Consider the following 27069-nt stretch of genomic DNA (forward strand, 5'->3'; position numbering starts at 1 on the left):
GCAGCGCTGCCCAGAAAGCCGCGGCCGGGGGGGGACACGGGACCCCGGGGGGTGACAATGTACCGGGGGGTGACAATGTACCGGGGGGTGACACAGGACCCTGGGGGTGACAATGTACCGGGGGGTGACACAGGACCCCGGGGAGGTGACAATGTACCGGGGGGTGACACGGGACCCGGGGGGTGACAATGTACCGGGGGGTGACACAGGACCCTGGGGGTGACAATGTACCGGGGGGTGACACAGGACCCTGGGGGTGACAATGTACCGGGGGGTGACAATGTACCGGGGGGTGACACAGGACCCTGGGAGGTGACAATGTACCGGGGGGTGACACAGGACCCTGGGGGTGACACAGGACCCTGGGGGTGACAATGTACCGGGGGGTGACAGTGGCCCCCCGGGGACACAGTGGGGACAGTGGGGACACAGAGGGGACACGGAGGGGACACGGAGGGGACACGGTGGGGACACAGTGGGGACACAGTGGGGACACATTGGGGACACAGTGGGGACACAGTGGGGACACATTGGGGACACAGAGGGGACACAGGGGGGACACGGAGGGGACACGGAGGGGACACAGAGGGGACACAATGGGGACACATTGGGGACACGGAGGGGACACAGTGGGGACACAGTGGGGACACAGAGGGGACACAGTGGGGACACAATGGGGACACGGTGGGGACACATTGGGGACACGGAGGGGACACAGTGGGGACACAGTGGGGACACAGAGGGGACACAGTGGGGACACAATGGGGACACGGTGGGGACACATTGGGGACACGGAGGGGACACAGTGGGGACACACATGCGCACACTGACACTCGCGCGCTGCCGCTCACGTGCGCGCTCACGTGCTCGCCCCAGGCGCGCGGAGCTGCGCCCCCACTTTTTCCCGCCAGAGGGCGCGCGCGGCTTCGCCCCGCCCAAAGCCCCGCCCAAAGCCCCGCCCAGAGTCCCGCCCAAAGCCCCGCCCAAAGCCCCGCCCAAAGCCCCGCCCCGGTTCCCGCCCCCCGGCCGCTCCCGGTCCTCCCGCTCGGTAGGGGGCGCACTTCCGGACGCGCCTGCGCACACGGAGCGGCCGCGACCTGCCCGGCGGAGCCCGGTGAGAGGAGGACAGAGCCCGGGGGGACCGGACAGAGCCCGGGGGGACCGGACAGAGCCCCGGGGGGACAGGACAGAGCCCCGGGGGGACCGGACAGAGCCCCGGGGGGACCGGACAGAGCCCCGGGGGAACCGGACAGAGCCCCGGGGGGACCGGACAGAGCCCGGGGGGGACCGGACAGAGCCCCGGGGGGACCGGACAGAGCCCCGGGGGGACCGGACAGAGCCCGGGGGGACCGGACAGAGCCCCGGGGGGACCGGACAGAGCCCGGGGGGACCGAACAGAGCCCGGGGGGACCGGACAGAGCCCGGGGGGACCGGACAGAGCCCCGGGGGAACCGGACAGAGCCCCGGGGGGACCGGACAGAGCCCGGGGGGACCGGACAGAGCCCCGGGGGAACCGGACAGAGCCCCGGGGGGACAGGACAGAGCCCGGGGGGACCGGACAGAGCCCGGGGGGGACCGGACAGAGCCCGGGGACACAGGGCAGAGCCCGGGGGGACCGGACAGAGCCCCGGGGGGACACTGAGAGCCCCGGGGGAACCGGACAGAGCCCCGGGGGGACCGGACAGAGCCCGGGGGGACACTGAGAGCCCCGGGGGGACAGGACAGAGCCCCGGGGAGACAGGACAGAGCCCGGGGGGACCGGACAGAGCCCCGGGGGGACCGGACAGAGCCCGGGGGGACCGGACAGAGCCCCGGGGAGACCGGACAGAGCCCCGGGGGAACCGGACAGAGCCCCGGGGGGACCGGACAGAGCCCGGGGGGACCGGACAGAGCCCGGGGGGACCGGACAGAGCCCCGGGGGAACCGGACAGAGCCCCGGGGGAACCGGACAGAGCCCGGGGGGACACTGAGAGCCCCGGGGCGGACAGAGCCCTTCGGGACCGGAGGCGAGCGGAGCCCCCGCGCTGTGGCTGGGGACGCGGCCGGTGCCGCCCCCTCAGGAGCCGCTTTGGGGGGGCCGTTCCCTCACGCGGCCTCTTGGGGTTCCCGGCCCAGTCCCCACGTCCCCTGCCGGGGCTGGAGGTCCCCAGGCCGTGCCCGAGACGCCCAGGGCCCTGCCTGTGACACCCTCAGCGGCTCCTCCATCCCTGACCCCAAGGTGCCACCACGGTGCCCTGCCGGGAGCGACACGTCCTGCCCCTCCCGTGTGTCCCCATGTCCCCGTGTGCCCCCCCAGAGCCGGGGCCAGCCGTGGGGCCGGACACCCCCCCGCGCCTCAGCCCTTCCTGCCCCTGTCCCCTCCAGCCGTGTCCCGCGTGTGTCCCTCGGCCGTGTCCTGCACGTGTCCCTCCGTCCTCGCCATGTTCACCTGTGCAAAGTTCGTCTCCACTCCTGCGCTTGTGAGTAGTGACAGCGTGGCCCTGCAGCGGGACAGGGCTGGGGTGAGCTGTGACCTGTGGGGACACAGGGCTGGGGTGACGGGTGACCCTGCAGTGGGACAGGGCTGGGGTGACATGTGTCCCTGAGAACACGGGGCTGGGGTGACGTGTGTCCCCAAGATCTCGGGGCTGGGGTGACGTGTGTCCCCAAGATCTCGGGGCTGGGGTGACGTGTGTCCCCAGGATCTCGGGGCTGTTGTGACGGGTGTCCCCCAGGTGAGCTCCTGTGTGCCCTGCAGGTGTGGAGGAGCTCGCGGTTGCTGGGCCAGCCCCTGTCAGCCGCAGCGCTGAGCAGCCCCGAGGCCCGGCCGGAGCAGGTAACGCACCTGGGTGGGGGTCAGCGTGCTGGGCAGTGCCCCCCGCGGGGGAAACTGAGGCCCAGGAGGGGCCGGGGTGACCTCAACCCCACCTCCCCCCCAAACTGCCCTCCAGGTGTGGCCGGGAGCCGCCCGGGCCCTGCGGACGAGCGCTGCCCAGCGGGACATCGACACGGCCGCCAAGTTCATCGGTGCCGGCGCTGCCACCGTGGGGGTGGCCGGCTCCGGGGCCGGCATCGGCACCGTGTTCGGGAGCCTCATCATCGGCTACGCCAGGTCAGGGCAGGGGGGACAGGGGGGCTCTGGGGGGGACAGGGGGGCTCTGGGGGGGACAGGGGTGGCCGTGCCCCCTGACCCAGCCTCGCTCCCCACAGGAACCCCTCGCTCAAGCAGCAGCTCTTCTCCTACGCCATCCTGGGCTTCGCCCTCTCCGAGGCCATGGGGCTCTTCTGCCTCATGGTGGCCTTCCTCATCCTCTTCGCCATGTGAGGAGCGGGCGGCGGTGACAGCGGCGGTGACAGCGGCGGTGACAGTGACGGTGACAGCGGCGGTGACAGTGACGGAGCTGTGCCCGGGGCTGGTGGCCCCGTGCCCAGCCGGGAATGCCGGGGGCAGGGAATAAAGACGGTTTGGTGACAGTCTGAGCTCCTCGTGTCTCCTTGGTGGCCCCGGCCAGTGTCTCCTCTCTGCAGCTGGATCTGTCCCCACAGGGTGACCCCGGGGAGGTGGCGGTGTCCCCTCTGGGCTGAGCCTGGCTGCCACTCTCGGCCATGTCCCCAAGGGGACACTGATGCCCGAGAGCACCTGGGCTGTCACCTGCATCCATCCCTGCGGGACACCTTGGAGGGGAGGGGCTGCGGGGCTGGCGTGTCCGTGTCTCCGGGTGCCCTGGGGGTCCCGGGGATGTCTCAGGAGTGTCCCGGGGTGTCCCAGGTGTGTCCCGGGGTGTCCCAGGTGTGTCCCGGGGGTGTCCCAGGGTGTCCCAAGTGTATCCCGGGGTGTCCCAGGTGTATCCCGGGGCGTCCCAGGTGTGTCCTGGGGTGTCCCAGGTGTGTCCCGGGGGTGTCCCAGGTGTGTCCCGGGGTGTCCCAGGTGTGTCCCCACTCCTCACGTGTCGCGGTCCCCGCAGCGCGCGGAGCCTCGTGGGCGGGGCCTGTCTCTGGCCACGCCCACTGGGCGTGACGCACACGCCCCTTCGCTGCCGAGGCCCCGCCCCCGGTGCATCTCATTGGCCGCCGCGCCGTTCCCTCCCCGCGGGTCTCGCGAGAGCCTCGCGCGCGGGGCGGGGGGGGGCGGCGGGAGCCCCAGCGCGAGCGGCGCCAGCGTGAGGACCCGGCCCGGCTCCCTCAGGTAACGGCGGCTCGGGCACGGCGGGAGCGCGGCCGCCCCGAGAGGTTCCGCGGTGGCCGCGGGGCAGCTCCGGGAGCGGCGGGAGCCCCGGCCGGCCCCTCCCCCCACAACTCTCCCTGAGTTTTCGTGAGGCAGCGGCTCCGCCCGCCTCGGCCCCGCGCTGAATGACAGCGCGCCCCGACCAATCGCATCGCGCGCAGCCCCTGAGCGGCGGGAGCGGCGGCCAATGGCGGGCGAGGGGGCGCCGCTCTGTGGCCAAGCCCCGCCCCGGGGGCGGGGCCGAGGGGCTGTGAGGGGCCCGGGCGGTGCCTGGGGGAGCGCGGGGGGCCCGGGGGGGGGCCCGGAATGGGGCTGGGGGCGCTCAGGGCTGAGGAGAACCCCGGAATGGGGCTGGGGAGACACGGGGGGAGCCCCGGAATGGGGCTGGGAGCGCCCGGGGGGAGCCCCGGAATTTCGGGGACAGTCAGCGGGACTGGGGGGTCTGCAGGGAGCTTAAGAGTGGGGGCTCTTGGGGGATATGAGGGGTGCGGACAGGGGCCAGTGACCCTGGGGGTTTGCAGATGTGCGGGGATTTAAAGGGAGAAGGATTCTGGAGTGAACCCTGGAGAGGCAGGAGGAGCCCTGAGGGGCTCGGGTGAGGCTTTGGATGATGAGGGGGAATTTGGGGGTGGGGGAGACCCCTCAGTGCCCTGAGGAGATGTGGGGTGGCGAGTGCGGGATCTCAGAGCTGGGGGTCCCGGGACATGTGGAGGGGCTGTCAGGGGAGCTGGGGGTCCCGGGACATGTGGAGGGGCTGTCAGGGGAGCTGGGGGTCCCGGGACATGTGGAGGGGCTGTCAGGGGAGCTGGGGGTCCCAGGACATGTGGAGGGGCTGTCAGGGGAGCTGGGGGTCCCGGGACATGTGGAGGGGCTGTCAGGGGAGCTGGGGGTCCCGGGACATGTGGAGGGGCTGTCAGGGGAGCTGGGGGTCCTGGGACATGTGGAGGGGCTGTCAGGGGAGCTGGGGGTCCCGGGGCCGCAGGAGCCCCTGGGCTGCGTTTGGGGCCCTGGGTGAAGGGAGCAGCAGGAAGGGGCACACATCAGGAACTGGAGTTGAAGGAGTTTGTTCTCAAGTCAGGGGTTAATTCCCACCGGGAATTGAGGGCTGACTGTGAGCTGGTGGAAGTGGCGAGGGCTCACCTGCACCTGCTCACCTTTCCTGGCACTGGTGATCCCACCGATCTGCCTCGGAGCTGTTCCTGCTCCAGGAGCCCCCAGCCCTGCTGAGGGAAGGGATTACCTGGCTCAGGTGTGACCACACAAACTCCTTGTTCGTGCTCAGGTCTCCCCGTTTCATTCCTCCTGCCCCTTTCTTTGCCACTCTTCCCACATTCTGCTGCTTTTCCCAGTCCCACTGTTGTCCCTGTGGAGGTGCCGTCTCCTTCCCCTTCCAGGTTATTCATGTCTTATTCTGCCTCTTGGGACTTTGTTCCCCTGGGGATGATCCAGAGGGGTTCTCCAGTTCTTGGCCTCACCAGTAACTGACCCTCAAGCAGCTCTGGATCAGAATCCAGCGGCAATTCCTGCTTGGCTGGGGGCTTTTCTCAGCAGGGACGGAGAATAACTGCAGTGTTTGGAGAGGGGAGAGGCAGGTGGGCAGAGCCGCCAGGTTCCCATCAGAGGATGGACATTCCCTGTCACAGGATGGACATTCCCTGTCAGAGGATGGACATTCCCTGTCAGAGGATGGACATTCCCTGTCACAGGATGGACATTCCCTGTCAGAGGATGGACATTCCCTGTCACAGGATGGACATTCCCTGTCACAGGATGGACATTCCCTGTCAGAGGATGGACATTCCCTGTCGGAGGATGGACATTCCCTGTCAGAGGATGGACATTCCCTGTCAGAGGGGGACATTCCCTGTCAGAGGGGGACATTCCCTGTCAGAGGGGGACATTCCCTGTCAGAGGATGGACATTCCCTGTCACAGGATGGACATTCCCTGTCAGGGAGGATGGACATTCCCTGTCGGAGGATGGACATTCCCTGTCAGAGGATGGACATTCCCTGTCACAGGATGGACATTCCCTGTCAGGGAGGATGGACATTCCCTGTCGGAGGATGGACATTCCCTGTCAGAGGATGGACATTCCCTGTCACAGGATGGACATTCCCTGTCGGAGGATGGACATTCCCTGTCACAGGATGGACATTCCCTGTCAGAGGATGGACATTCCCTGTCACAGGATGGACATTCCCTGTCAGGGAGGATGGACATTCCCTGTCACAGGGTGGACATTCCCTGTCAGAGGATGGACATTCCCTGTCACAGGATGGACATTCCCTGTCGGAGGATGGACATTCCCTCTCGGGGAGGATGGACATTCCCTGTCACAGGATGGACATTCCCTGTCAGAGGATGGACATTCCCTGTCACAGGATGGACATTCCCTGTCAGGGAGGATGGACATTCCCTGTCACAGGGTGGACATTCCCTGTCAGAGGATGGACATTCCCTGTCACAGGATGGACATTCCCTGTCAGGGAGGATGGACATTCCCTGTCAGAGGATGGACATTCCCTGTCGGAGGATGGACATTCCCTGTCACAGGATGGACATTCCCTGTCAGAGGATGGACATTCCCTGTCGGAGGATGGACATTCCCTGTCAGAGGATGGACATTCCCTGTCAGAGGATGGACATTCCCTGTCAGAGGATGGACATCCCCTCTCGGGGAGGTTCAGCTCACACCCAGCTCCTGTGGCAGGACTGGGGTGAGCCCTGTGGCGGCTCCGATCCTGCCTGGTGTGGGGAGGGTGTGGAACACCTCTCAGGAAAGGGTTTTGATCCTGGTCCTGTGAGCTGGTTGGGATTTGAGCTGGGAGTTGGTTTCCCATAGGCCTGTCTGCTTTGGGAACCTGAAACCAGCCCTTTTCTGGTTTTGTGTGCCAGCCCTTGGTGGTCCTGAGCTGTGGGACACTGGGCACTTCCCCAGCGAGCCCCCAGGGGTTGTGTCCACCCTCTTCACCGCTCCACGTGCAGGAATTTCAGTCTTTTCCCGGGATTTGTGTGTTCTCCAGTGTCCCTCCCAAGCTGCCAGCATCCCTGTGGCACCGAGCAGCTCGGGCTGGGCAGGGTTTGCAGCAGAGCCCTGAGATTCGGGCTCTCCTTCCCTCTGCTCGGAGCAGGAAAAGGCTTCACACAAACTTTGGGAATGTGTTAAACCTCCCTCTGGAGATTCCTCTTTCACTCTGACTCGGCCCTGCTGTGCCCAGGGCTCGTCTCTGCCGTGGATTTCTGTTTTATTTCTGCTTTCTCGAGGTTCCTGATTCCCCAGTGTTGTCCAGAGCTTCCCAGCAGGTCCCAGTGGTGCTGGGGGTTGTTGGGGTTGAGCTGCAGGTGCACACAGAGGTGCTGGCCCCACCTGGGCAGGTGCAGGAGCCCTCCCTGCTCGGGGCAGCTCTGGAAGGTCCCGGGGACAGCTGGGAAGAGTGGAAGGACATGGCAAAACCAATTCCAGCTTCTCATCCATGTCTCTATTCCCATTTCTTCCAAAATCCCTCTGAGCCCGGCCGGAGCATGGATTAAAGGGGGATTTGGGATGGGAATCCCCCTGGCTTTGGAAAATGAGGAAGTTGGAGAGAGGAAGCAGCAGCGGGGCTGGGGGACAGCCAGGGCTGTGGGGTGGGGTCCGGCTGACCTTTACTGTCCACCCCGAGGAGGGGAATCCTCCCTCCCCACTCCTCAGAGCTGCTCTCAGCATCGCAGGGACGAGGCAGGGAGGGCTGGGAGCTGCTCCGAGCTGGAGCCGTGCTTGGAAGGGCTCCCTGGAGCAGGCTCCGTGCCCACGGGCTGGTTTTGTGTGGCGGGGAAGGAGCTCTGGTTTGGATTTGGCTTTGGACTCCTTTTCTGCTGCATCCCACGTGATGCTGCCCTGCCTCTGTTTGGATTTATTTATCCTTCGGACTTTCTTGGGGCCTTCTCTTTCTTTGCCTTCTTTATTTTATTATTTTATCTTTTTTCCTCCTTCTTTTTTTCCTCCTTTTTTTTCTGTTCCCGTTCCTGGCACTGGGAATCGAGGCCAGGTTTCCCAAACTGCTCTTCCCCCCTCGTTCAGCACCGAGCTGTGCTGCAGCCAGGGATGGAACGCTGCCAGAAAAGAACCTTTTGGTGAGAGGCCTTCAGCACTGGGGACCTGTTGCTTCCTGGAATTCATCAATTATTTTCTCCCCATTCCAATCGACCTTGGAATTCACAGTTTTGGCTTTAAGGGATTTGTGGGATTGGGGTGAGAAGGGTGGGGTCACCCAGCGGCTTCCCTGAGGAACCAGAGGTGGTTTCTCTTTGGGCTGGAGGTGTGTGAGAAGTGGAGGGACTAAAACTGGGTTCAGTCAGCTCTCCCAGCACAGCATTCCCAGCTTTTGTCTGGGTTCCTGCTTGGAATCCTCAGTGGATCTCCGGGTCCTGCTCTCCACTCTCCGCTTCTTCAAATCTGCTTGGCCCAGACCAGGAAAGTTCTGGCTTCACCCAGGTCCTGGCCAAGTTTAACCCAAATTCTGACCACTTAAACCACACTGCAGCGCCTGGGATTTCTCTGCAAACCTTCTCCTGGAATATTTCTGGCTGCTCTTGGGTTTTTAGGCTCGTGCATCAAACAACGGGGCCACCAAAGCGCGCGAGGCTCCGAGAGCTGAGTAAAGGGAGGTGCCTGGGCGGGATGGAATGGTAACAGGTGGGACAGAGTATTTTTATTTTATGGGGAGAGCAGTGCAGGCCCTCCCCGTCCTGCCCTGGCTCCGCTGTTTGGATTCACGGGCAGGGTTTTATCCGTAGGGGCTCCTTTGCCTCCCAGGCTCTCCCGCTCCTCGCTCCGGGCAGCCCTGACTTTGCTCTTCCCTTCAAAGCATCCACGCGCATTGGCAGGGGAAATATGTTCCAGCTCAGCTCGGGGCTCTCATGCCTCGTTTGCAGCAGCTTTCATTGAAACAAGGGCTCTGAAGTGGTGAAATAATTTCAGGAAATGGGACTCCAGCTTCTGGGTCACTCAGGCATTTCCGAGGTAAAATACTGCGCTCTCCGAGGCCGCCGTGGCTTCCTTGTAATTACCCGGGCTGGGTGAGGAGCGGTGGCTCTCCGAGGCCTTTCCTTCCTCCCGTAAAGCTGAATTATTTCCCTGTGCCGCCGTAGATCTCCGGCACAGCCCGAGATGGATCGCCCTGATGCCGGCACAGAGGCCACCCCGGATCCTGCGGAGCCTGGCGGCCTCTGCCTCTGGAATTGCTGCTGGGGGAGGCTGGGAGGAGGAGGAAGAGCCTTTTCCTGGAGCTCCTGGGGGCAGTTTGGGTTTGCTTTTTCCTGGGGGCAGGCTCAGGTCGTGCCCTTGGGGCAGCTGGAGCTCCTGGAGGCTGCTCCGACCTTTCCTGGAGCCACCGAGTGCCACGGAGCGGTGCCCAAACTCGCTGCTGTGTTTTGTGGGAGCTCCCAAATTCCCTGTCCAGGTGCTGTGGCCGAGGTCAGGGCGCTGCCGTGACCCTGTGAGGTCTCTGTGTCCCTTCCCAACAGGTTTGACCCTTTTCCCAAACCCTTTTTGGAATTTCTCTGCGGTCCATCTGCTCCTGGGAGGGCTTTGGGAGTCACTTGGAGTCACTTTCGGGCCAGATGTCAGGTTCTGACAGGAATGGTGCCGCTCCAAGGCTGTTTTAAGGCACTTCCAAGCAAGAAATGAGGGTTTTGCACATCTCCGACACCCCCGAGGCGATGAGGTCCTGGCTTGGTGAGGATCCTCTCCCTGAACGCCCAGAAAGGCCCAGCCCCGAGGGAAATGCTTGGACTTGGCTGAGGTTTCTCTGCAAACGACTCGTTAAACACTCTGTGGCTGGGGGGGATTTGTTTCCAGCGAATTCCCTGCCAATATTCCAGTTTATACAGTTGGGTTTGCTTTGCTTTACCAAGCCCACGAAGCGTGAGGCTGTTGTGCCTCCAAAGCAGCTTTTACAGCCCAGGCTCTTGGCCTCCTTTCCCACAGGACAATTTTCAGCTCTCGCAGCTTTTTGGTTACAAAGCAAACACCCTCCCTCCTTCCCTCACACCCCAAAATAACTTGAAAGTCGGAGTTTGGGCCCAAGGGGGCCTCTCCCTGCAAAACTGAAAGTCTTTCGCAATTTCCATGGGTGGATCCCAGCTGGGAGAGGCAGCTCCGGGCACCCCGAGGGGCAGGAGCAGCTCCGTGCCCGGTGTCTCCACTGAGAGCCGGCAGCGGTGGGAGCTCTTGGAGGGCTTGAGCTGCTGTTGTTGCCTCATCTGAGGATGGGTCACGGTGCTCTCAGCCGTCCCCAGGCTGCCACAGGGAGGGCACAGCCAGCCTGGCCAGGACAGGGCTCTATCCCTGCGCTCTCTGGGTGACCCCGCTGCCCCCAGCCCGTCCCGAGGGCCGAACGTTCATCCCGAGGCTCAGGAAGCTCGGGGCTGGCCAGGACTGCCCTCAGCAAAACAAGGAACCTTTCCTGGCCCAGCCTCAGCACTCTGCTTCCTTCCTCGCATTTTCAGTGGGAAATCCTGGGGGCAGAGCCTGCTGCTTCCTCCTGGGCTGGAGATGGCAGTGGGGGCTGCCTCCCCTCTCCTGGAGCGCGCTGGGGTTGGCACTGCCACCGGCTGCCAGGGGTTTGTGTGTTCTCCTGGGAGCCAGAGGCTTCTCCAGCCCAGATCTGCAGCCATCCATAATAATCTCGTTTATTGTGGCTTTCTCTGCTCTCCCCCTGCCCGCGCTCGGGGCTGGGCCGGTGCCTGGAGCAGCGCCTGTGTTTGAATGGGTTTGTTTGTGCTGGGCTGGGGTTGCTGGAGCCGCTCCTGGCACGGCTCCCGGGGCTCGGCAGAGTCACCCAGACGGAGCTGGGGTGGCCTGGCCACTCCTTGGGCTCTGAGGATTAATCCCACGGAGCTCAGGCTCATCCCAACTTTAACTCCTGCCTCGCTTGTGCCTTTTCCTGGTACAGGCACCTCACCTTCAGCTGCACCTTCGCTTGGGCTTGTTCCTGCAGGCCTGAGGGCAGCGGGGATTGTGTCTGAGCACTCATCCCATCTGGGGTGTGTGTGACCATTCCCGGTGCCATTCCCGGTGCTGTTCCCGGTGCCATTCCCGGTGTGTTCCCAGTGCCATTCCCAGTGCTGTTCCCGGTGCCATTCCCAGTGCCATTCCCAGTGCTGTTCCCGGTGCCATTCCCGGTGCTGTTCCCAGTGCCGTTCCCGGTGCCATTCCCGGTGCCATTCCCAGTGCATTCCCGGTGCTGTTCCCGGTGCCATTCCCAGTGCCGTTCCCGGTGCCATTCCCAGTGCTGTTCCCGGTGCCATTCCCAGTGCTGTTCCCGGTGCATTCCCGGTGCCATTCCCAGTGCTGTTCCCGGTGCCATTCCCAGTGCTGTTCCTGGTGCCATTCCCGGTGCATTCCTGGTGCCATTCCTGGTGCCATTCCCGGTGCCATTCCCAGTGCCATTCCCAGTGCTGTTCCTGGTGCCATTCCCAGTGCCATTCCCAGTGCTGTTCCTGGTGCCATTCCCAGTGCATTCCCAGTGCTGTTCCTGGTGCCATTCCCGGTGCCATTCCCAGTGCCATTCCCGGTGCCATTCCCAGTGCTGTTCCCAGTGCTGTTCCCGGTGCCATTCCCGGTGCCATTCCCGGTGCATTCCCGCCCTCCCTGCAGTGCCCAGATGCAGTTGGGCACCAGCATTCCTGCCACACGAGTCACGTGCCAGGACAACAATAGAGCCTTATTTTTAGAGTGTTTTCCAGCCCAGCCCTATCCCCAGCATCCAGAGCTGAGGTCCAGGGAGTTCCTTCCAGAAGAGACTCAGATTCCCAGATCCTGGCTTGAGATGCTTCCAGCCTCAGCTCTCCTCTATCCCGTCTGGGACAGCCCCGTGGGAGCTTCCCCAGCACAAAGCCCGATCCCAAAGCGTGTGAGGGAGGGCAGCCCAGAGCCTGGGACCCTTCCCGTGTCCCACACGTCACCTCCTGTGGCTCAGGCCAGGCATGCGTGGAGCACCTTGGAGGAAAAGCTCCAGAAGTGCCAGGGGGGCTTTGGAAACGTCATCCTTGTGCTGCCCCTTCCTCCCAGAGTGTTTGCAAGCCGAGCTTTGGGCCGGCTGCCAGGCGGTGCCAGCGGGGGACAGTTCGGGAAGGCTGCGCTGTGATCGCTGGCCTCGAGCGTGGAACGGGGCTGATTCCTGCCCAGGGACTGCAGCATTCCCCCCTGGAATGTCTGGCCCGGGATAACGGGCTCTGCTGCTGTTGATGGCTCCGGGAACACGGCCTGGGACCACTCGGGGTTTATGGGCCGAGGCACCGTGGGGACAGCAGCAGCTGGGCTGGCAGCGTTCCGCGGGAAAGGAGCGGGAATTTGGGAGATGGGGGGAGAAGCCGGCTCAGCCCAGCGTGAACAGGGGCTCCGGGGAGCGGCAGGGGAAGGGAATGTTCTGGTTTTCCTTGGATCCTGGGCAGCCCTTGTGGGTCTGTAAAACTCAGACTTTGATTTCAGAGAAGCTGCTGCTTTGGGGAGGAGTTAAAGCTGCTGCAGCTGAAGGTGGGAAGGGGATCCAGAGGGATCAGGAGATCCCGTGGGAGGCTGGAACCATGGCAAGTGCTCAGCTCTGCCTCTGGAGCAGGGCCTGCAGGGAAGGGGCTCTGAGGGGGCTGGACACGCTCTGGGTGTCACTTCCAGCCAGCCCAGGTGATTTGGGTGGGTCAGGAGGGGAGGAACCGTGGGATCGGGTGCCTCGGGATGGAGGGGATCCCTGTTCCCACAGGAGCAGTGGGATCAGGTGCCTCGGGATGGAGGGGATCCCTGTTCCCACAGGAGCAGTGGGATCAGGTGCCTCGGGATGGAGGGAATCCCTGTGCCCTCAGCAGCACTGGGGCAGCGTTTGGGATCCCCGAGTTCCCAGTTTGGAGTGTCCTGGCTGTGTCCCCATCCAGAGTTTTGTTGTCACCTCCAGGCTTGGGCAGGATTTGCCCTTCCCGCTGTCCCGAGCTGCTGCTGTGCCCTGCTCCACCACCTCCTGTGTCACTTCTGGGGATTTCTGGGGCCATCCCTGATGTTTGGGTGCCTCTGTTCCCCCATTCCTGTTGGTGCCAGGTTCGTTTATCCCCGTTCCTGCGTGCACAGTCCCCGGAGTTCGGCTCCATAAATCCAGACCCAGCCCAGCGCTGGGCATCTCTGCCTCCGGTTTTTGTGGGATCACAGCTCCCCTCTCGTCAGCCTTCGGGTCTTGCTGCCGTGGCTGAGGGCAGGGAATTCACCTCCTGCAGCAGAAGAATCACCAGATTTGTTCATTTTAATCAGCTCATTGATTCCTTTCCTGGGGAGCAGAAGGGGCCGCTCCTGCCCAGCTGCATTCTTGGAGCTGCTTCTCACACAGTTCCTAAAAATACCAACCCTCAGGGCTGCAAGTGCAAAACCCTTCTCTCCCCAGTCCTGGCTCCCTTCCTGGCATTCCAGCATCTCCCAGCTCGGAGCAGGAGGTGCTGGAAGCCCCCTGGAGCAGCCCCGAGCGTGTTCCCACAGCAGCTTCCCGAGGAGAGAGCATTTGCTTTATTCCAGCTTTTTAAAATCCTGCTGTAAAAATATCAGTGGGTGGAGAGAACCGTTATTTCTTGAGTTTGAGACTGGGGGGGAGGGTTTTTCTTTATTTACTCTTATTTTTTATTAATGAGAACAGCTTCACTTGTAGCATAATAGGAGTGAGTGTTTTGTTATCCTTGGCTGTAATCCGTGATAAACTGCCCCTGCCATCAGCCTTGTAGTTTACCCACTGGGGAGCCCGATTATTGCCTTGTAAAACGGAGCACCACTCCTATAATCCCTTAATTAATTAAATGACAAATTTTAGTTCTCTCCCATTGAAAATATAACCGGTGCAGAGAGAGGCCTTGGATTTATTTGATGGCTGCTCGCTCGCACTTTGTTTTCCTGTGGATTGCCACTGTCCCTGCTGGTTTGTTTGCATGGGGGGGATTCTTGGGTTCGTCCAGGGCTGCCTTTGATGATCCCTGTGGGTCCCAGGATTTTCCCTGATCCCATAGATACCGAGGGAGGGCGGATCGGGCCGTGCTGGGGGGGCTTTGCTGCCGCCCCTCCGCAGGGCTGAGCGGGGTCCCCACCTTGCAGGAGGTGACACCGAGCCTCAGGAGCTCCTCTGGGTGATGGTGAAACCCCGGGAAGCTCCCACACCTTTCCAGGTTCCCTTCCAGCTGTAAAACCCCACCCAGCCCCTCCCAAACCCCGAACCCCGGCTGCAGTAACTCCCATCCCCTGATGAATGATGTCCCAGCAGAGGGGCAGCTCCTGCTGGTGCTTGGGGGATTTCTGGGGCCATTTAAGGATTTCTGGGGCCATTTAAGGATTTCTGTCCCTTCTCTGCTCCCCAGGCTGCTGAAGGATGGGTGACGACAGGCCCTTCGTGTGCAGCGCCCCGGGCTGCGGACAGGTACGAGCTGCTTTGGGGTTTAACGGGGTTTAATGGGGTTTAATGGGGTTGGGGCTGGTTTATCCCGGAGCTGGAGCGCTCCATGGGATCCCGGGAGGAAAGCAGAGCTGGGATCTGCAGGGCTCTGGTCCTGGTTCTGAGCTCTGAGCTCACAGGATCTGCAGGGCTCTGGTCCTGGTTCTGAGCTCACAGGATCTGCAGGGCTCTGGTCCTGATTGAGCTCTCAGCTCACAGGATCTGCAGGGCTCTGGTTCTGAGCTCTCAGCTCACAGGATCTGCAGGGCTCTGGTCCTGGTTCTGAGCTCTGAGCTCACAGGATCTGCAGGGCTCTGGTCCTGGTTGAGCTCTGAGCTCACAGGATCTGCAGGGCTCTGGTCCTGGTTCTGAGCTCTGAGCTCACAGGATCTGCAGGGCTCTGGTCCTGGTTGAGCTCTCAGCTCACAGGATCTGCAGGGCTCTGGTCCTGTTGTGAACTCTGAGCTCACGGGATCTGCAGGGCTCTGGTCCTGGTTCTCAGCTCACAGGATCTGCAGGGCTCTGGTCCTGGTTGAGCTCTCAGCTCACAGGATCTGCAGGGCTCTGGTCCTGGTTCTGAGCTCTCAGCTCACAGGATCTGCAGGGCTCTGGTCCTGTTCTGAGCTCTGAGCTCACAGGATCTGCAGGGCTCTGGTCCTGGTTCTGAGCTCTCAGCTCACAGGATCTGCAGGGCTCTGGTCCTGTTGTGAGCTCTGAGCTCACAGGATCTGCAGGGCTCTGGTCCTGGTTCTGAGCTCTCAGCTCACAGGATCTGCAGGGCTCTGGTCCTGAGCTCTGAGCTCACAGGATCTGCAGGGCTCTGGTCCTGGTTCTGAGCTCTGAGCTCACAGGATCTGCAGGGCTCTGGTCCTGGTTGAGCTCTGAGCTCACAGGATCTGCAGGGCTCTGGTCCTGTTGTGAGCTCTCAGCTCACAGGATCTGCAGGGCTCTGGTCCTGGTTCTGAGCTCTCAGCTCACAGGATCTGCAGGGCTCTGGTCCTGAGCTCTGAGCTCACAGGATCTGCAGGGCTCTGGTCCTGGTTCTGAGCTCTCAGCTCACAGGATCTGCAGGGCTCTGGTCCTGGTTGAGCTCTGAGCTCACAGGATCTGCAGGGCTCTGGTCCTGTTGTGAACTCTCAGCTCACAGGATCTGCAGGGCTCTGGTTCTGAGCTCTCAGCTCACAGGATCTGCAGGGCTCTGGTCCTGTTGTGAGCTCTGAGCTCACAGGATCTGCAGGGCTCTGGTCCTGGTTGAGCTCTCAGCTCACAGCAGAACCCCCCGGGCTGGGGTTGTGCTGCCCTGGTCTCCCGTTCCCGGAGATAAAACCCTCAGCCCTCCAGGGCCAGGAGGCTCCCGAGTTCCTCCTCTGGAGCAGCTGGGAATGTGACAGGTGATGGGCTGTGGTAAATGGTCCCCAAAATGCTATTTTGGGATGGGCTTTTTTCCGTGCCCATTGGGAATTTCTGCTCCCTGGAGCTGCTGCGGAGTGTCCCAGGGTGAGAGAGGTGGAGGAGGCCCATCCTCCTCCAGTCACACCTCCCCATCCCGTTTTCCTTCCATTTCCAGGGAAAATGGTGCTGTCCCAGGGCTGAGCTCAGGGGCTCCAGTCTGGCACTTGGTACTGGGAGGAACAGAGGGATGATGGAATTGCTGCTGGGGCTGATTTGGTGGGATCTGCTGGAAGCTGGGGGATGATGGAATTGCTGCTGATTTAGTGGGATCTGCTGGGAGCTGGGGCTGCCCTGGAAGTGCAGCCTGGGCCCAGCCCAGCAGGGTTTGGGGTTGTCTGTTCTGGAGCACTGGCACCTCTGAGTTTCTTGTTTTGGGAGTTGTGGCTCTGAGTCAGATGTCAGGGGATGTGCTCACCGAGCCTTCCTGGGTTTGGGAATGACAACCCATCCCAAGGACCCTGTGTGTGTCTCCAGTTCCTCAGTTTGTTTAACACCTTCCTGCCTCTTGTGGGGCTTTAAATCAAATTGAACTGAGCTCTGCATGCCCAGAGAGCCTCCTCTGCAGGATCCCTGCTGTTGTTTCTTTTTGGAGCACACAAATGGGTCCAACCCCTCACCTGGGAACTCCTGGGGACTTTAAAAACGCATATTTAGGGTTTCCCAGCTTTCTGGGCATCGTGGCACGAGCCTCACCCAGATCCTTCCTCCTCCCCTTGCAGGTGAACTTCCTCCTTTTGCCTTTTCTTCTTTTTTCTTTTCTTTCTTTCTATTTTTTTTTTTTTTTTTGGGAGGCTGCTTTTTATCTGAAACTTCTCTGCCTGTGAAATTGTGCAGGCCATTTATAAAATGTATTAGCTGTGTTTGAGCACTTAATGGTGTGAGCCCTTCAATCACACGGCCTTAAAATCGGCTTCAAACAAGCAATTAAGGCAAACAACAATGTATTTAAATTTAATCTCCCACAATCTCCCACAAATGACATATAAAGGTGGCTGCTTCCTCCTCTCGCTGTTCCAGCCTGCTGCTTATGGGTAATTCCGACAATTCTTCATGTTAATATGGAAATGCTGGAATCCTGGTAATTCCGAGCGGGATGATTCATGGGGATCCAGCCTGACCTCGTGCGCGCTTTTCCCAGAACGTCCTTCAGAGCAGGGCTGGGGCGTGAGGATCCAGCCCAGCTCCACGGGAAGCGCTTCCAGCCCCGGCAGCGGGGGAAGTGGGGCTGAATTCCAGGCCAGCCTGGTTTGTAGGGCAGAGGATCCTCCCTGTGGAATTCCGGGCATCCCATCAAACCCCACTCCAGAGCTCCCAGTGTAAATCCCAGTGTTCTCCCTGGGATTTTGCACCTGAGCCTGGCACGGAGCCTTGCCAAGCCCTGCTCAGCCCTCAGCCCCTGTCCTGAGCCAGTCCTGGCTGGGCTGAGCTTTGCTGGGCCAGGGAGCACAGCGGGATCCTTGGGATGGGCACGGTGGATCCTTGGGATGGGCACGGTGGATCCTTGGGATGAGCACGGTGGATCCTTGGGATGGGCACGATGGATCCTTAGGATGAGCACAGCAGGATCCTTGGGATGGGCACGGTGGATCCTTGGGATGAGCACAGCGGGATCCTTGGGATGAGCACGGTGGATCCTTGGGATGAGCACAGCAGGATCCTTGGGATGAGCACGGTGGATCCTTGGGATGAGCACAGCAGGATCCTTGGGATGAGCACAGCAGGATCCTTGGGATGAGCGCAGCAGGATCCTTGGGATGGGCACGGTGGATCCTTGGGATGGGCACAGCAGGATCCTTGGGATGAGCACAGCAGGATCCTTGGGATGAGCACAGCAGGATCCTTGGGATGAGCACGGCTGGGAGCTGTGGGGAGGGAGGATAAATGTGGGACAAGGTGCCCCAAGGTGCCCAGTCCCTTTTTTGCTCGCTGAAATTCGGGATCAGCCTCCTCCAGCTCCCTGGGATTGGGAGGAGGAGCAGGAATGGCAGAACCAAGCTGAGCTCTGCGGAACCAGCACTGATTCCCCCTTTTGTGTAAGGTTAAAAATCAAATTCTTTTGCTTCCCATTTAATTCTTTGCCCCAGCAGCTGCCTCCTTGCCTCTGTAGCTGACACCAGCCCCATCTTTTATGCCTTAAACCCTCTTCCCTTCCTTTTTCCTCCCTTTTTCCTCCAGGAGAAGCTGCTGAGGGCAGCGAGGAGGGCACCCAGAATAGCCGAGCAGCGCGGCCGGGGCGTGCAGCGGGCTGTAAACATGTTTGGGGTTGCCAGGGCTGCAGGGGGGGTTATTTTGGGATTCTCCCAGCTCCCAGCTGCCAGCAGCCGGCCGGGGTGGCACAGCTGACCCGGAATGTGCCGCGGATGCTGCCGGTAAAAGATCCCGGCCAAGGTCGAGCGTCCGGAGCCTGCCCGCAGGGACAGGTGCTGAGTGTCCCCCTGCCGGCTCCGAGCGAGGGAATGGGGCTGTTCCTGCCCCTGGAAGGGCAGCAGGGAGCTGGAGCAGGCCCCTGCCTCTGGAATGCCCCTGGAAAGCGGAGAGGGGTGCCTGGAGCCAGGGTTTCCTGCTGAAATGGATCAGGGTGGTGTGTGCTGCTAATCACCCTCCCAAGCTCCGAATTCCAGCCGCTCCAGGGCTGGGACAGGCGGTGGGACAGCTCCACCTCGTTAATTAGGGAATTAAACCTTCAGTTGGCTCATTAAGGTACCTGTAGCACAGCTCCAGAGCCGGGGGGGCTTCGGCTGCTGCTTCGGGAGCCACAGGGAAGTTTCTCCGTGTCTGGATCCACCTTCCCCTTGGAAAACGGCCCCAAACCCCCTCAAGGCCCCAGCAGATGCCAGCCCTGGGCTGCTCCAGGCTCTCCAGAGCATCCTTGTGCAGGAATATCCTCGTTAATGAAACGGTTTGGCTGCTCCTGCTGCCCAAGCCAGCGGCAGGACCGTGGTACTGAATATATTTAACAGGGAGCACGACTTCCCCAGCCCTGCCCTCCCTCCCTGCGCAGCGTTTCCCTTTTACAAGGCACACAAATCATCCCTCCGGCCCTAATTCCAGAGCTCCAGTTATCCAGGCCATTTCCTCAGACAATCGTTTGCTTTTTAAACCCCCCCTTAATTTACCAATTTATTCCCCCTAAACCCTTGCTCGGAGGTGCTGCTTTGTGCAGCGTCCAGGAAACGCCGAGCCCAGAACTTTTCACGAGGCCAGAAAATGAATTTTTTTTTTTTCCCCCCCTCTTCTCACTGGTTTATTGTATCCTCTTATCTTGTCATATAATAGAAATAATGTTTATGGCGTCGAGGCCTCAGCATCACTTGGCATTTAACCAACCTCAAAAGCAGTTTATTGCTTTGTATACTCTGCTGCCATGGCCATTATCCCTTAAATCTCTATTGCCCAGTAATGGATGAGCTCCTGCCATTGGCTGAGCTGGGCTTTGGGGCTTGTATAATCCAAAGCAATGTGGATTATTCCCTTTATAGGGTGTGCAGAGGGGGGAAGATGGGCCTTTTCCCCTTGGCTGTCACCGCTCCAGCTGTGGGGTGGCACCGTGTCCCCGCGGCGTTTCCAGCTCTGGGGTGGCACCGTGTCCCCGCGGCGTTTCCAGCTGTGGCCCCTGAGCCGTGCCTGCTCCTGGCACAACTTCACCCCACGGCCAGCGAGGGAGGGGATCCCCAGCGCTGTCCCGGCCCTGGGAGCAGCTCCTGGCAGGGAAAAGGCAGGAAAAGAGGGGAGTGGGAGTGGGCAGGGAGGAGGGGACACAGTGACCAGGTGAGCAGGACACCACAGTGACCAGGACACCACAGTGAGCAGGACACCATGGTGAGCAGGACACCACAGTGAGCAGGACATCATGGACTGGTCTCAGCTCTGGGACACCACGGTGACCAGGACACCATGGGGCTGGGTGCTCCGTGTCACCAGGGCGGGGTGTCCCAGGGAGCGGCTCCCATGCCACCTCCAGCCCTGCAGGTGCCCCAGCCGTGCCAGCCCTCCCCACACAAGCCCCACAGCCCCTCCCGAGCGCTGCTGCTGCCCCTCCCTGCACAGAAAACTCGGAATTTAGCTGGGGAGCAGGGGTGGAATGCCCCTGTGCTGGCCTGGCTGCGCCTCAGCCGCCCTTGGCACGTGGGGACGGTCGGAGCCGTGTCCCTGCAGCCCCAGCTGGCTCTGGGGACGGTCGGAGCCGTGTCCCTGCAGCCCCAGCTGGCTCTGGGGACGGTCGGAGCCGTGTCCCTGCAGCCCCAGCTGGCTCTGGGGACGGTCGGAGCCGTGTCCCTGCAGCCCCAGCTGGCTCTGGGGACGGTCGGAGCCGTGTCCCTGCAGCCCCAGCTGCCTCTGAGGCTGCTCCAGAAACCTCAGGAAACTCCGGAGTTCTGTGCTCGGGAATTGCAGCCGCCCGCCCGCGGCCCCTTCCCAGCCGTGGCTTTTTGTGGGGAGCCTCAGCGGAGAGCCCTGATGAGGAGCATCTCCCAGAACTGCATCCCTGCTTTCCAACAATGCAGCTTTCCCAGCCATGCAGCTTTCCAACAATGCAGCTTTCCCAGCCATGCAGCTTTCCCAGCCATGCAGCTTTCCAGCGAGTTCTGCCGGCAGCCGGGGCCGCTGCAGCCCCTGCACGAGCTGCAGCCTCGCAGGGCTGGAGTCGGGGCGGCCTCCAGGAGCTCCTGGGCTCTTGGCAGGAAAAGGAGGGAATTAATTTGAGCCGTAACTCCTGGATTGTCAGCAGAGCCCGATGCTCTCCCCCACCTCTCGCCGAAGGTATTTTTGGAGGTGGGGAGGGGGAAGGCTAATTTTGAATAATAATAAGCTCGAGAAGGCATCTCAAACCAGTAAACGTTTATTTTTTACACTCCTATAACTTAAAAACGGCCAAACCAATTTAAACCAAATTGGATAATAAAAAATATTGCTCCTAGGCTGAGCCCCTGTTTGCCAAGTTCCAGCCTAGAATGAATTTTTATGGCCAAATTATAAACCCCCTAGAAATGAAGGTTTAAAATGGAAATGTTGACAGACCTTTAACTACAAAAGCACCGTAATAGAACTTCTTTTTTTCTAAAATGGCCGGTTTAAAATATAATTAAGACTTAAATATTATTTAATAGCAGCATTTCCTGTAAGTTAAAATCTTTATCATTCCTCTGGCTGGGATTCCTTGGCAGTTGTTGGAAGCGCTCTGCAGCGGGAGCTCGTCTGTGGCTGGAGCGGGGCTGGAGCCGGGGCTGGAGCGGGGCTGGAGCGGGGCTGGAGCCAGGGCTGGAGCGGGGCTGGAGCGGGGCTGGAGCGGGGCTGGACCCAGGGCTGGAGCGGGGCTGGAGCGGGGCTGGAGCAGGGCTGGAGCGGGGCTGGAGCGGGGCTGGAGCGGGGCTGGAGCCGGGGCTGGAGCGGGGCTGGAGCGGGGCTGGACCCAGGGCTGGAGCGGGGCTGGAGCGGGGCTGGAGCGGGGCTGGAGCCAGGGCTGGAGCGGGGCTGGAGCGGGGCTGGAGCGGGGCTGGACCCAGGGCTGGAGCGGGGCTGGAGCGGGGCTGGAGCAGGGCTGGAGCGGGGCTGGAGCGGGGCTGGAGCGGGGCTGGAGCCGGGGCTGGAGCGGGGCTGGAGCGGGGCTGGACCCAGGGCTGAGCCGGGGCTGGAGCGGGGCTGGAGCGGGGCTGGACCCAGGGCTGGAGCGGGGCTGGAGCGGGGCTGGAGCGGGGCTGGAGCCGGGGCTGGAGCGGGGCTGGAGCGGGGCTGGAGCGGGGCTGGAGCGGGGCTGGAGCCGGGGCTGGACCCAGGGCTGGACCCAGGGCTGGAGCGGGGCCGGACAGCGCTCCCGGTTCCAGCCCGGAGCCGTTCCCTGCAGGAGGGGATGGGGATGGGGAGCCTGGGCTGGCTGCCCTGGTGTTCCCAGCGCTGCCCCAGCCCGCCCGGGGACCCGGGATGGGCCGGGATGAGCTGGGAATGAGCTGGGAATGAACCGGGATGAGCTGGGAATGAGCCGGGATGAGCCCGGATGAGCCTGGAAGCTCCGTGGAAAGCTCCGTGCCGCAGTGTCCTTGCAGGAAAGGCTTTTCTGCTGCAGAGCCCTGCTCAGGCTTCTCCTGCTCCCTTCCCGGGGGTGCCCAGCTCCTCCCGGCCGCGGGCAGGGCGGCACTGGGGTGGCACTGGGGTGGCACTGGGGTGGCAGTGTCCCCAGGATGTCACTGGGGTGGCACTGGGGTGGCACTGGGGTGGCACTGGGGTGGCAGTGTCCCCAGGATGTCACTGGGGTGGCACTGGGGTGGCACTGGGGTGGCAGTGACCCCAGGATGTCACTGGGGCGGCACTGGGGTGGCACTGGGGTGGCAGTGTCCCCAGGATGGCCCGATCCTAGCAATTCCCCTAAAGGAGCTCGGCCGTGCCCTCACCGCGGTGGCTCCTCCTTGTTTGGATTTAGCGACTTTCACACCCACGGAGTTTCTGATCTGGGCACAGGGAGCTGGGCCAGGCCCACACCTGGAAATGTGTGCCAGAAATGGAAACTGTGCTGCCAGGAGCGGGGCTGGGCTGAGCTGGGCTGGGCTGGGCTGAGCTGAGCTGGGCTGGGCTGGGCTGGGCTGGGCTGAGCTGAGCTGATCTGGACTGGGCTGAGCTGGGCTGAGCTGAGCTGGGCTGAGCTGAGCTGAGCTGAGCTGAGCTGGGCTGAGCTGAGCTGAGCTGATCTGGACTGGGCTGAGCTGAGCTGAGCTGAGCCAGGCCAGGCCAGGCCAGGCCGAGCCGGACTGGGGCATTTCTGGGGCTCGGGGGAGCAGAAGGCAGCTCTGGAGCAGAGCCCGGCTCTGGAGCCTGAGCAGGCTCGGAGCTGGGCCCAGGCTGGATTTCCCCAGAACCACAAAAGTCGCTGTTTGTGCTGAGCCCGGGGCTGTGCAGGGCTGGGAGGTGGCGAGGGAGGGAGGGAGGGAAGGAGGGGTCTCAAAGCCAAAGCTGCCAAACCCTCGGGGGCTGAGCTTTTCCTCCCTCCTCCGAGCTCGGGGTGTTTTCCTGGCAAGTGCAATATTTCCCGGTGTTAAACCCAGTATTTTGAAGTCAAGGCTGTTTGGTTTTGGAGCCTCGCTCGCTCCCTGCCTGCTGCTCCGAGACAATTGTAAATCCTTTTTATTTTACTGTGAGAACAAATCACTTATTCCTCGGAGCAGCAGCTCTGACAAAGAGCTCGTTATCAACATCATGGATATCCCAGAATCAGCATCGCAGCAGGGACAGGGCTGGGGAGGAAAAGGATTTATCCAGCCCTCAGAAAGGTGCCTGAGTTTGCAGGATTTTCTGTAAACTTCTTGTCTAAAATCCAGCCAAGCTGTCACTTCAGTAAAAAACCACCAAGCGGGAGGTGGGGGAATGTGCCTGGGGTTTTATCCCTTCCCAGCGGTGTCAGGGGTTCTGTGGGATGGAGAGGGACCGCAGCGTTTCCCTTTGGACCCTGCCCTGTGCCCTGGATTTATTTAAACACCCAGATAACGGTGTTTAAATTTAAAAAAAGATTAAATAAAAATAGCAATAAAGTTTAAATAAAAAATGTCGATCCAGCCGGGGCTCGGCTCCTGAAATCCTCCCTTTTCTCCCAAGGATGCTTTGTTGGCTGCGGCGGCCGCTCCGCCCCTCTGCGGCACCGCGGGATCCATGCGGCTCCGGCAGCGGGAATACCGGGAATGAATGCCGGGAATACCGGGAATGAGTGCCGGGAATACCGGGAATGAGTGCCGGGAATACCGGGAATGAATACCGGGAATACCGGGAATGAGTGCCGGGAATACCGGGAATAATACCGGGAATACCGGGAATACCGGGAATGAATGCCGGGAATACCGGGAATAATACCGGGAATACCGGGAATACCGGGAATAATACCGGGAATACCGGGAATGCAGAGGCAAACAGGACACAGCGTGTCCTCAGCGCCAGGGGGCCAGAAATGTCGGGAGCAGGGTGAAAAGCCACCTTTAATTCCTGAATTTCTGGAGGAGCGTGTGGGGGTTTCACTCGGGCGGTTTCTTTTGGACTTTGGGGTTTTTGCGGAGGTTTTCCCCTCGGTTCCCGGTGTCCCGGTGTGGGAGCCTCTCCCGGGCGGGTTTCGCTCGGGCTGGGCGCTCCGGGGGCTCGGCGGAGCCAACAGAACCCCCGGGGCTTTCTCTGGAGCCCCTCGGGCTCAAAGCCCGGGGCGAGCAGAAGCCAAGGCCGGGCAGGGGAGGCTGAGCCCGGCTCCTCCCGCTCCGCAGAGCTCGGAGCGTGTTCAACACCTGCTGGAGCACCGCGGCTCCCGAGCTCGGCCCAGCTGTTGTGCTCAAGCGATGCTTTTTCTTTTTTTATTATTTTTTATATGCCGGATTACAACAATGAAAACATTAAAGTCCTAAAATTCCCCCTGGGAGTGAAGATGCAGACAATAAAGAATTGCGCGAGCAGGGGCTGCCCGGGGGGGGCTTTGTGCTCACCGGGATGGAGATGGATCAGGAATTGTGGCAGCCCCGGAGCGGCCCCGGCGGGCTCGGCTGGAGGGGGACCCCAGCCCGGGGGGGCTTTTCCCTCCCCTTCCCTTGTGAGGCTCCTGCCCCTCCCCGCTGCTGCCCTCGGGCACCTGCAGAGCCCCCGGGGAGCTGATCCCGGGGCCAGGAGCTCGCTCTGAGCCCTTCCCGGTGCCCTGCAGTGCCCGGGATTCGGGAATGAGCCATTCCTGGTGCCCTTCCCAGAGCCCTGCAGTGCCCGGGATTCGGGAATGAGCCCTTCCCAGAGCCCTGCAGTGCCCGGGATTTGGGAATGAGCCCTTCCCGGAGCCCTGCAGTGCCCGGGATTTGGGAATGAGCCATTCCTGATGCCCCGCAGTGCCCGGGATTCGGGAATGAGCCATTCCCAGAGCCCTGCAGTGCCCGGGATTCGGGAATGAGCCCTTCCCGGAGCCCTTCCCGGAGCCCTGCAGTGCCCGGGATTCGGGAATGAGCCATTCCTGGTGCCCTGCAGTGCCCAGGATTCAGGAATGAGCCCTTCCCGGTGCCCTGCAGTGCCCGGGATTTGGGAATGAGCCTTTCCCGGTGCCCTGCAGTGCCCGGGATTTGGGAATGAGCCTTTCCCAGAGCCCTGCAGTGCCCGGGATTTGGGAATGAGCCTTTCCCAGAGCCCTGCAGTGCCCAGGATTCGGGAGTGACCTCTCCCTGTCCAGCAGCACCACTGCAGTTCCCCTCTCCCTGTTCCCAAGCCATCCTGCTCATTCCCCACTCCTGGAATTCGGGAATTCTCCCCAGCCCGTGGTTTGGGGTTTGGGGTTGGGTTAAAGCCGTGTCCCTTGCCAGAGGTGCTGGGTGGTGGCTGCAAAGCCCCGACGTCTGCAGAGCTCCAGAGGAGAATTCCAATGGCTCCGTGTGAGATTTTATTACCTGCAGAAACGCGGGCAGGAAAAACGGTCCCGGCTCCTTAAGGAGGGGTTTTGGTGACCTTGGCTTTGTGTTTCCACATCACTGAATCAGCAGCTCGCCGTGGGATGTGGGGGAAGCTGCTGGGAAAGGTTTTCCAGGCACTTCAGGGTTTCACCCGCTCGGTTTTGTCGGGGGCTGCAGGTGGGAGGGTTTGGGGTGGCCAGGACGTGATTTGGGAGCAAAGTGTGGCTGGGAGGCTCCAGCTTTTGCTGGGAATTTTGTCGGGATCAGGAATGTTTGCTCGCTGAGCCTGATCCCATCACGGGGTGGGCTCAAACCTCCCTCCCCTTGTGGAAAAAAATGGGATAAAGGCGAGGAGCCTCTGCCACAAAAACCTGACCCCACTGGCTGGGAAAACCGAGCACCTTTGGAAAACCGACTGCAGATGATTTTGGGGGAAGGAAGAGGCATCCAGGGGCTGCAGGATGGAGTCAGGCATGGGAGTGTGCTGGGAGAAATCATAAATCTCCGGGGAGAAGAGGGTCACTGAGAACCTCATCAGGGTGGGAGCAGCAGCTCCACGTTAATGTGCCCATAAATCCCGTTCCGAGAAAACAGGTGGCTCTTCCGAGAGGCAAGAAGAGGCAAACGCCGATTTTTTTTTCTGCTGCTGCTGCTGCTGCTCTCCTTTTTTAAAAGCTTTAATTACCGCAGTGCTGCCGGCTCGGCGCAGGCAGGAGTCGGGAATGCGGCTGGATGTGGGAAGCAGGAGCAGGGAAGGAGGGAAGGGAGCTGCAGGTTGGCCAAAATCTCCAGGGAAAGGCGTGGGGAGGCACAAAAATGAGGTTTTTATGCAGGGATTGAGGATGGCAGTGATGGAAAATGTCTGGTGCTGGGAATGAGCAGGATAAAGGGAACTGCAGGGTGGGAGGCTGGGAAAAGGTCAGGGAGCTCCATGAAGAGGGATGGGTGAGGATGGACTCATTCCATGGGACACATCCCCGGCTCATTCCCAAAGTGTCCCTGTCGTTCCCGAGGATCCACAAATCTCAGGCTGCCCCTCCCGCTTTGTCCCTCTCCCCACGATGGTCTCCCACCCTTCAGGAATTCCCTCTCCCCGTTTTTGGGGTGTTTTTAACCCCGGGCTCCTCCGCACTTCCCTGCAGCCTCTTCCCTCCGTGCCGCCACTGGAGGGGACAAACCCCAAACCTGTGAGCGACTTGAATTCTCTTTGCGTTTGACCTGCTGCCCTTCCCAGGCAGCTGCAGCTTCCCCAGGAGATAAATCCACAAAAAAACCCCTTTCCAGGCGATAAAGCCATCAGCAGAGGCTGCGCTCGGTGAATGGGCGGGCACATTCCCAATACTGCGCTGAATTGAAGGAAATCTCCGTTCCAGGGCCTTCAAAAGCTGAATGGGGCCGTGGCATCCTCTGGGTGATTGTGGTGCCGCTCCAAGGTCAGGGCTGAGCCACGGCGGCGCTTCCAGCCCGGCACGGGCACAGCCCGGGCCCCTCGGGGCCGATGGTGGCTGTGGGATTCCGTGTGGGATTTGTTATGGGATTCGGTGTGGGATTTGTTATGGGATTTGGTGTGGGATTTGTTATGGGATTTGTTA

General features: G+C 61.4%; 2 protein-coding genes across 3 annotated transcripts in view; both read left to right on the top strand.

The window, feature by feature from the left end:
* The first annotated feature begins 1004 nt into the window (after positions 1-1004).
* ATP5MC2 (ATP synthase membrane subunit c locus 2) lies at positions 1005-3453 on the top strand. The gene is made up of 5 exons (XM_058861168.1): positions 1005-1114; positions 2365-2459; positions 2738-2815; positions 2931-3091; positions 3190-3453. The coding sequence occupies exons 2-5, from the start codon at positions 2421-2423 to the stop codon at positions 3302-3304; spliced, it is 393 nt and encodes a 130-aa protein (XP_058717151.1). The 5' UTR covers positions 1005-1114; positions 2365-2420; the 3' UTR covers positions 3305-3453.
* Positions 3454-4050: 597 nt separating this feature from the next.
* LOC131590862 (cyclic AMP-dependent transcription factor ATF-7) overlaps positions 4051-27069 on the top strand; it is a 46324-nt gene continuing 23305 nt past the window's right edge. Inside the window, exons 1-2 of one of the 2 annotated variants that reach the window (XM_058861211.1) lie at positions 4051-4165; positions 14569-14627. In XM_058861211.1, coding sequence (XP_058717194.1) covers positions 14580-14627 — 48 coding nt within the window. In that variant the 5' untranslated portion in view covers positions 4051-4165; positions 14569-14579. The remainder of the gene's footprint in view (positions 4166-14568; positions 14628-27069) is intronic. The other variant, XM_058861212.1, reaches the window with a different exon arrangement.

This window comes from Poecile atricapillus, chromosome 35 (genome assembly GCF_030490865.1).
Source record: "Poecile atricapillus isolate bPoeAtr1 chromosome 35, bPoeAtr1.hap1, whole genome shotgun sequence".
Lineage (NCBI taxonomy): Eukaryota > Metazoa > Chordata > Aves > Passeriformes > Paridae > Poecile > Poecile atricapillus.